Raw genomic sequence first — 10207 nt, forward strand, 5'->3', positions numbered from 1 at the left:
GGGATGTCAAGGGGGGGACAAATATGTACGAAGAGAAATGTTTTGGCAGTGCCTCGATTTAATAACGACACTCCTCTCTAAATATAGATACGTTTCGTATTTGGCTTATTCATTCTCATGCAACAGTGAGTCTGCCAAATGCCTTCTGCGATGGTCCCTTGTAATTCCCATCAAAAAAATATTTTTTTAAAGGAAATGATATATGGACCACCTCCTGGTAGTGTAGAAGAGTAGTGATAAATATGCTGGAGGGTGCTGGCCCAAGGAAGGGAAGAGGCGAATATATCACTTCTTTTATTTTAATCTTATTTGCAAATGAAATACTAAGGTTGAGTTTGGATACCTCTTGCTTTTGTATTTGGATTTGGATTTGGATTTAATTTTGAATACAAAATACATCAATCATCCTCATGCTCATGTTGTACAAAAGGAGGGAGGGAGGGACGTCTCGGTGTTGCTGCTGCAAGGTCGAGGAGCAGCTAGGGTGAAGGGAATTGCCACAAATATTGATTTCCAAATAAAGTCTTGCAGAAAATATTTGAAAATTGGATTTGTTTTCGCTGTTGTAGCTGATTTGGAAATCTAAGGATTTGACCCAGTTCCAAATCGTAACTGCAAATGCGAGAAATCAAATCTAAATCTTATCGGTATCTAACATGGCCTTAGGCCTCTTTGGTTGTCATTAGTTATAGAGAATCACTATGCACAAAGTCACTTCTACATTCAATTGTAAATATTGCCTTTTAGGTCCAAGAAGGGACATGTACGTGAAATCACAACCATTGATCTCATAGATCATCATGAGACGACCAACATGGTCTCGTTGTAGTCCGAAACCAAAATCTCATGCACAATATCAATGACTACAAAAATCAATGGATTGACCTTTCTTGTCGGAGCCCTAAAAAGACTTAGGCCCTGCTCGTTTGAGATTGTGGCAACCGATTGCCACCCCCTAATCCGATTATTGGACCCAAAATTATAATCTTGGGTCCAATAATCAGATCTAGGGCAATCGGTAGTGATAATCCCAAACGAACAGGGCATTAATTGGATAAAGGGCCACCCACTTTAGTCTTCTAATTTTAGTCATAAATACACTAGATGGGTGACTCGGGTAAGAAAAGGGGTGATTATTTCACACTTCACTTTAAGGAACATCTCCTAACGGCTATTATAATTCCCACGAAGCAAAAACCAACCAATAGGGAATTAAAAATTGTTTAACGAGGTGAAGAGTGTCATTACCGAAAGAAGAGAGTGTGGATATTATTTCCTTACGAAAAGAGGAATGTTGATGCTTCAGTATCACGGGAGTGGGAGAGAGAGAAATGAGAATGGGACGAACTTCACTTACTTGGTGTCGAAGAAAAATAGAGCAACACAAAAGTGCCCCTATATTTGTAATTTAATTTGCTAGGGACCAACGCAGAAAGGCATTTCGCGGGTGGCTGTTGCATGTGAGAGCAGCCACCTTAGATGAATTGAATGAATAAGACAAAATCAGCTGAAAAGTGAGCTTGTGTGGCTGCTCTTACATGCAACATTCACCCATGAAATGCCATTCTGTGATGGTCCCTAGCAAAAGTGAATTGAATGTGGTTATATTGAGCACTTACATGATAAATATAGAATTAAATCAAGATAACTATGGAAATAGATGATAATAGAAGATTCTAATCTAGCCTAATTTCTAATTCGATCTGATTGTTTAATCTAGCTAGGTTACCTCTCTTAACCTACTTGCCTAATCTATACCAATACGATCCAACGGTGAACCTCAACCCAATCCAACGTCTCACATATTCTAATAAGATATGCTAGGGACCGTCACAGAAAGGCATTTCGCGGCTGGCGGTTGCATGCGAGAGCGGTCACCTCATATGAATACATGAATACAACAAAATCTGCTAAAAAGTGAGCCTGTGTTGCTACTATCACATACAACAGCCAGCCATGAAATGCCTTTCTGCGATGGTCCTTAGCAAATCCCTATCACCCATGTGCAGGGGCAGAGATACATGTAGTATAAGGGGGGCAGTTGCTCCTGTTGAGTTGGGCCAAATTCTTAATAGGCCCAATTCCATTGGGCCCAGCCCCCTTTAAAATTTGAAGGCCTACCCCCTTATGTATAAGCTTGCCGGTCAAATGGTGGGAAACGTGATTCTTAACTGTCCATGCCATATCTATGTCACCACTGTCCCTAGCACTCCCCTTTACCTATTATCATATTCCCATAATTTTAGGGAAATGATACCAGTGCTGCAATGTTTTGATATTTCAGCTCAAAATTCTTGTCTTTTAGTATTTAAAGGGTTGTCCACTCTAAGTTTCTGGTTGTCCGCTCAAGTTTATTGTCTTTTAGTATTTAAAGGGATGTAGTGTAACCTTTGAAGTTACTAAAAGACAAAGAAACATGCACGGAAATATCAAAACATTGAAGTGCGGATATCATTTCCCGTTTTATTTTTTTATTCAAGTATAGTTAGAGAAACAGCCTCTCTGCAAAGCAGGGGTAAGGCTGCGTGCATCTAGCCCTCCCAGACCCCGCAATGGTGGGAGCCTCGTGCAATGGGCCACCTTTTTTTTATAGTTAGTGAAAATAATTCAGCTCAGGGTTCAATGGGAATTATGCTTCAAGATGACCCACCACAGCAAATTAACTATGAACACACCCCAGTAGTAGGCGAAACGCCCCTATTACAAATCAACAAATAAACATCAATCACAAGCGCGCTTCTTAAGCATGAATTCTCACTAAGAGGTGTTCAATCATAATCCAACATGCGAGTGGCTTTGCACCACTGGGTTGAATTACTCTGGTATGATCATTAGTTAGTAGAGCAAAACTAGCCTCTCTTAAAAGTTAAAACTATCTAATGGTGCAGGAAAGATCATTAGAAATTTAAATCACTACTATATCACTTCAAACATTTTCTGTTTTATAGCATCAACATTTTTACCCCTTCCTGCAAGGTTTCACTCAACACTTTGTGACTTTTGCTTATAGTTCCTCACACAAACAAAAAATGAGAGAGACAGAGAGAGAGATGCTTCAAATTCTTGGTGGCAACAGCCATTGAAACAAAAAAGAAATGCCTAGGAAGGCGCAAAAACTAATGTAGTACATAATAACACAAACCTTGTATTATTAGAGACACAAAAGAGAATTTTCTTTTAGATAAGAATCATTAGAGATAAAATGTAGCCATTCTTACTTGGCACTGGCTAGCTCGGTGCGGAGGAGCTTGGCGGCGGCAACCATATTGGTGAGGGCAGGCTTCACCTCGGGATATTTGCGAGTCTTGAGACCACAGTCTGGGTTGACCCAGAGGATGTTGGTCTCGAGCACAGCCAACATCTTGTTGATGCGGTCAGCGATCTCCTCGGTGGATGGAATACGAGGGGAGTGGATATCATACACGCCTGGGCCAATGCCGGCGCCGTACTTCACCCCATCACGGAAGACGGAGAGGAGCTTCTCGTCGGAGCGAGAGTTTTCAATTGTGATCACGTCTGCGTCCATGTCGATGATCGAGTGGATGATGTCGTTGAAGTTGGAGTAGCACATGTGGGTGTGGATCTGTGGAGAAGAGAGATGTGGGATTATATTAGATTAGATACTCTTACTACATGAATATAGTTTTAAAATAGAGAAAAGCAGAGGAAAATCTGATAGAAGATGAACCTGAGTGGTATCTTTGACGCCACAGTTTGTGATACGGAAAGAATGGACAGCCCATTCCAAGTAGAATGCCTGCTCAGATTTCCGCAGGGGCAATCCCTCTCTAAGAGCAGCCTCATCAATTTGGATTACCTGCAATTGACCACAAAACAAAGTAAGAACATGAGAGAATAGAAGAGGAAGAAACTGTTAGAATAAGAGAGATCCCACATTTGAATTAGGTTGAGATCTCATTGTTAGATTGTCTTGGTGGTAGAGCAGGTAAATAGATTAGAAGTAACCTAGAGTGATTCGGAAAGTAGGTTAGATTAGGAAGATTCTATCTTTATCTCTTTCTACAACTACCCTTTGACTTATGTTTATACCTTTGTGTGTTACATATAAACACACATTAGGGCTCTTTGTAATTCATCAAAGAAATCAAGATTGATAGGAACTCTCCGATTTTATCAGAAACTGATCAAAAATTATTTAGATATTTCCAAATGCCAACCTGAATGCCGGCAGCTTCAAGATCCTCGACTTCGTCCTTAATGGCCAAAGCAATCTGATAGCATGTTTCGAATCTGATATCCAGCGAGCGTCAGTGTTAAATGCATTCCATGAAAGGCAGTTAAAATATGGCATGGAGGTTGTGGGACTCACCTTGGCTGGTCATTTCTAACAAAGGACCAGTTAAGGATGGTGACGGGACCGGTGAGCATTCCCTTCATCGGGCGAGAAGTCATGCTCTGGGCCATAGAGGACCAGAACACAGTCATGGCCTTGGGGCGGCTCACATCGCCATAAATGATGGGTGGCTTGACGCAGCGGGAACCGTAAGATTGCACCCAACCATTGACCGTGAAAGCAATACCCTGCATCTGCTCCCCAAAGTACTCGACCATGTCGTTCCTCTGTATTCGAAAAGTACAATTAGAAATGCTAATATATTCTTTCTGTACACTAACAAATCACACTCCTATGATTCGATGTGAGTTACAACACAAGCTCACCTCGGGCTCTCCATGGACTAGAACATCAATGTCAAGCTCTTCCTGGAGCTTCACTACCTTGCTGATTTCCTCTTTAATGGCCTTCACATACTCGTCTTCAGAGATCCTGCAGTTAAATCAGATAATTATGAATATTACAGTATGTACAGGGCAAAGATTGCAACAGTGAAAAACTGATGAAGATAATTAAAGACCACTCACTTGTTTGCCTTGTATTCACGACGCACCCTCCTGAGTTCAATGGTCTGTGGGAAGGAACCAATGGTGGTGGTTGGGAGAATAGGAAGGTTCAGCTTCTTTTGCTGTGCATCCAATCTGGCACTGACATTCGTTGCCCGGCGGTGGTCAGAGCCTCTCAAAGCAGCAGCCTGAGTACCATGTTAATAAGAGGTAAGTTCAATACACAACTCAGAAACTTAAAAGTAAAGAACACCATGAATTTTGGAGAACTTACGGCTTCTTGAACAGATGCATTGTTCACCCTCGAAGAGGATTTCCTAGAAGCCTGAGCAGCAGCATTGCCCGAGAAGAAGGCCTGAAGAAAATGATAAACAATTAAGAGACTGAAAACAATATATAGCCTAAAGTTGGATACAGAAACTCCGTGCAAATATTCAGAACTCAGAACAACATGGAACTTGCTCGAGACAACTCAGGTTAATGGGGTCCAGTTTTATAAAGGCCCTGTTTGTTTGAATGAACAAGGACTTAATTTTGAGTCGAATAATCAGTTTTGGACTCAAAATTGGTTCTCAAGATCCAAAACAAACAGGGCCAAAGTCACCACAAGCTTGTCTATGACTCAATCAGATCGACCGGAGAACCATTGCTCCCTAAACATACTTTAACTAACTGCTACTGAGAATAGAACCATGGACATGGCACTACATCGGTTGCAAACAAATAGAAAAATGACTGCAATATAAGGGGGAAATTTTCCATGCCAACATATATAAGGGAAGAACTACATTAGTTCAAACCTCATCCTTGTGACCAGCCAAAGCCTTTGCGAGGGCATTGACTTCAACTACTTTCTGAGCAGCAAATGCGAGCCATGACTTGATTTCATCATCCAGCTTTGTCTCATTAGCGAGATCGACTGCAGTGTGAAGGAGGGAGCAGGAAGTAGAGACCACGAGCTTGTCTGAAGAACAAACAACAAACTGTTGTTAACTAATTTCAAAATAAATTGGAAAGCCAAAGATGCAAGTAAAATAGAATACCTTTGCCCACGGTGCCCTCAAGAGCGTGGAGAGTACTGAGCGAAGCTGCTAGATCGTTAGACCAGATGTTCCTTCCATCAACAACTCCAGCAAAGAGGAATTTGCCAGAAGGGAATCCAGCACTTTTGATTAAGTCAAGGGTCTTTGTTCCTCGCACAAGATCAAAACCAATGGCAGAGACACCCTTCAAAGAAGTGACAGTCCTGAAACAAATATAAATAAACAGGTGGATGGTGTTAATAAATAAGCTGAGAACCTGATGGAACTTGAACTACAAAAACCAATGTTATTTTGAGACTGAATATAATGGAGATCTAACATACTTGTATGCCTCAGCAGGAATGTCAGCAAAGTAGGTCTCAATTAGCACCTTCAAACCAGACAGAGATGATTCCAAGTCCGAGTAGGCATGAGTAAATGCTTGCAATTGATGAGCTTCAAGATCTAACACAAGGGTAGGTTCATCAAACTGAATCCAGGAAGCACCAGCTGCCTTCAATTCGGCCACAACTTCCCTGATAGAAATTTGTTTATTAGTATAGCAAATTGGAGAGACATGAAACGATATCTAAAACCAAGAAATCGCCTAGAAGCCTTACTTGTAGACTGGAAGAATATTTGCCAGAAGTGACAGAACAGAGAAGGACTTATCCACACCCTTAGCAGGCTTTGACATCAATAAGTATGAAACGGGGCCAACAAGGACTGGAATGGTATCAATCCCAAGCTGCATCAGAGAGAAAAAACAAAAAGCAGACATAAGAGATGAGCAAAATCAATACATCTAGAGAGAGAAAAACCATGGAAGCATAAATACATAAATTATATGGATCACATACCGCCTTAGCCTCCTTGTATTCAGCCACTGCCTTGTGAGAAGCATAAGAGAATTTCATGTTTGGTTCCAATTCAGGAACAATGAAATGGCTGTAGCAGGAAACAAAAACATCATACATGAGGTGATGGGGTCAGAGAAACGAATGCAAGGAATAACATTCACCAACACATGCTATAAACTTTCTAATTTCATAACTGAGTGGGTAGAAATTGAAGGGCTTACTAGTTGGTGTCAAACCACTTGGTCATTTCCATGGCAGGCAAAGAGGCATTCCCTCTTGCCATGGAGAAGTAGGTGTCAAACCCAATCTCTCCACCGTTCCAACCATATCTAGGCGGAACAGCCCCGAGCATTGCTGTGGTATCAAGTACCTGGTCATAGTACGAAAAGGTGTTGCTAGGAATGTACTTGATCCCAGCACCGGCCATCTGCTTCCAGATGGACGACCTAAGATCTGCAGCAACCTTCTGCAAGTCCTCAGCACTGCTCTTCTTATCCCAGAAAGATTCCAATGCGAACTTGAGCTCTCTCTTAGGCCCCATGCGAGGATATCCAACAATGTGTGATGCCATTGTGCTGTTTCAGCAGATGCAACAAAACAAGTCAAAATCGCATAAACAAAAAACAAATAATGGCATACAAAACATTTCATTCAAAGTGAACAGACTCTTTTTCATCTGAAACTGGGAAAAAGAAACAGAAGGAGAATAACAAAAGAAATGGCATTTTTTAGTGAAACGATTTCAGCACAACTATATTTTGCTACATGCGCTCATGTATCTCGTCTTTTAATATTTAATTGTCTATTAGGTGCTTTTTGGGAACCGTAATAACCCTTTTACAGCTCTTTAAATACTAAAAGACAAGATACATGAGCGCATGTTATCAAAACATGTTTGCGCCGAAATCATTTCCCTTTTTTAATGGAAAACAAAAGAAACAGCATTAAAACCAATTTTACAATGATTCATAATACAAAACCAAATCTGTAATCACAATCATTGATCTGTGTTTCAGTTCAATTTATCAGGGAAAACTTGTTTAAATACATTTGATTACACTGGGGCAAACATAAAAGGCGCCAACATATGTTTATATCATAAGCTACCATGTATTAGGATTTAAGGAATGATTTTTTCCATGAGTAGAACTAAAATACATCAAAATCAGGGACAAATAGAGTAGATGGAAACAACGGTACTCTATCATGAACGAAGGTTAAATAAATCAAAATAAAGGATAAGCAAGATGTGTAAGGAAATCGAATTTGATCCCTATTAGAAAAAGAAAAGATTAACAGATCAAACACAATTTCAGATCTAAAGAAATGTGAAGACCGGAAGATCTTCAAACTAATTGAAGTTATATATCCAAAACATCATGATATCTAGAGATCAGCACAATGAGTGAAGATCATCAAATCATACATCAGCTTCCTATATGCCAATATATCTAAAATATTCAGAAATATTTTGAAGTATTCCCGATGTATCGGATGATCATCTGTTGATATATTCTTATAGGCAAGGTTTTAAATTTGACCGAAATTCGGATTTCGGTCAACCCCGAAACCAAAATTGGGTAAACTCGAAATGTTACAAAATTTCAATGAAGTTTCAAAATTTCGGTCGAAATTTCTTTTTCCCTGAAATTTCGGTCCGAAATTTAAGGATCTGGATTTTATTTTTTACTTAATATTTTTTTCCCTCTACGAGATAAAATATTATTTTATTTGATTTTGTTCGATTTCGTCCGAAATTTCTAAATTTGCCCCTTGTTATAGGAGAGGTCCAATATAGATGATAACCTTCAAACCTTGTATCAAATAAAATGAAATCAACAGATCTAACAGGGATAGTAAGCAAAAAGATAGCTGTATACATCCATCAAATGTCAAAGGATGAACAGGTGTAGCTAAGACCAATCCAAGAGAGCAGCTTTGAACTAGATCCACAGAACTTAACAGATCCAGAACCAGATCTGGAAACATCATTACTCTAAATTCCTAGATCTTGAACTGGAAATTAAAAGCATGTTTGGCCACCATGAAAAAAATCATGAAATAAAATAAAATAATTAAGCAAAATAAGAACAGAAACACGTAAATAAGCACACAGCCAAATCTATCATCGAATTACTAGCAAAGACCAAACAAATACGAGTTAGACAGCAAAATAAGTAGATCTAACAAGAAAAAACGAAGAAAAACAGGGGGAAAAAAAAAAAAAAAAAAACTAGAGGAGCTCTAGATCTAGATCTGAATCAGGGAAAAAACGACAAGTAGCACACTTACAGGTATTGATAGAGAGATCTAAGAAAAATGAGAAGAAAATGTGGTAAAACTCGGCCTAGAACAGATTCGAACCTCCAAATCACAATCCAAAAGTGTTCCTGAGAAAACTAAATCTACGAAAAAAAGAAGAAACGAGCCCCTAAGCTCTAGATCTGGTTTTCTGATGCCTGATTTGAGAAAATGCGAATGGAAAACCGAATTCAGAGGAAGAAAAAGAAGAAAAATCGGGTACCTTTTTTCGGAGGAAGAACCGGGAGGGAAACTTAACTGATTTTTATTGGAGAGAGAAGGGAAATGAAAGACGCGCGTGTGAAACGAGAGACGTTTGGGGAGTTATTTATAGATGTGAAGATGAGAAGTGGGTGCGGTAGATCTAGACCGTAAAGACTCCGGGTTTGGGAGGGAAATGATATTGGCACTCCTATTTTATTCCCACTACTCCTAATGGTATTCTACGTTTTTGTGACATGATTTCCCGTAAGTTAGGTTTGATAAATTGAGTGGGAATACCATTTACCAAATAAAATCTATAGGAATGCTAGAGCAGAGTGAGTGTCACACCACCACTTTCCCCACCAACTCCCTTCACCAACTTTCACGGTTCTTTCTTGACCCCAAAATTGGTAATAATTACGCACAACAATAAACAAATTAAATTAAAAATTGAGAGAAGCGTTCCCGCGCTGCAGCGTAGGGAGCTTCCCTGAGCTTCCCTGCGCTTTAGTGGCTTATAAAGCCTCTAATTGATTCGTATAGCGGGTCCACCTTTGCGGCTCCACAAAAAGTGATGAATGGGAGGCTTTATAAGCCACTAAAGCACAAGGAGCTCTGCAGCGCATGAACACTTTCTCCTTAAAAATTACTCGAAAAGAGAAAAGAACAAGTAGAAATGATTTTCGCACACCCTCATCAAACACCGCTTCGGGGAAATCATGGTTAAGGTCTTACATTTTGGTTTCAGGGGTAATTTCGATCAACTTCAATGCTGAAATTCCGAAATTTGGTAGATGAGCTCGAAATGTTTGATTTTCGGGCCGAAATTTCAGCTGAAATTTTGTAAATAAATAAAAATTAATATTTTATCAAAATTTTGTAAACCTTGATGATGGCACTGAAACTACGGATATCGGTCCTGAAAATTTCGGATTACGGTCCGAAATTTAAAACCTTGAT

At 39.7% G+C, this 10207-nt stretch overlaps 1 protein-coding gene across 2 annotated transcripts; it reads right to left on the reverse strand.

Annotated features, from left to right (window-relative positions):
• Nucleotides 1-2921: 2921 nt before the first annotated feature.
• On the reverse strand, nucleotides 2922-9423 carry LOC143887517 (5-methyltetrahydropteroyltriglutamate--homocysteine methyltransferase 2). Of its 2 annotated transcripts, none has more exons than XM_077391599.1 (14): nucleotides 9267-9423; nucleotides 6964-7317; nucleotides 6743-6830; nucleotides 6503-6630; nucleotides 6227-6418; nucleotides 5904-6106; nucleotides 5661-5824; nucleotides 5135-5215; nucleotides 4882-5048; nucleotides 4681-4786; nucleotides 4331-4581; nucleotides 4179-4251; nucleotides 3689-3817; nucleotides 2922-3583 (listed from the first exon to the last, which is right to left on the reverse strand). In XM_077391599.1, the coding sequence occupies exons 2-14, from the start codon at nucleotides 7311-7313 to the stop codon at nucleotides 3215-3217; spliced, it is 2301 nt and encodes a 766-aa protein (XP_077247714.1). In that variant the 5' UTR covers nucleotides 7314-7317; nucleotides 9267-9423; the 3' UTR covers nucleotides 2922-3214. The 2 variants fall into 2 exon arrangements, with proteins under 2 accessions (XP_077247714.1, XP_077247715.1); XM_077391600.1 differs by lacking the exon at nucleotides 9267-9423 and adding an exon at nucleotides 9035-9192.
• Between the last annotated feature and the right edge of the window lie 784 nt (nucleotides 9424-10207).

This window comes from Tasmannia lanceolata, unplaced genomic scaffold (assembly GCF_043159265.1).
Source record: "Tasmannia lanceolata isolate RefF3 unplaced genomic scaffold, GAP_Taslan_0.1 ptg000012l, whole genome shotgun sequence".
NCBI classification, from domain to species: domain Eukaryota; kingdom Viridiplantae; phylum Streptophyta; class Magnoliopsida; order Canellales; family Winteraceae; genus Tasmannia; species Tasmannia lanceolata.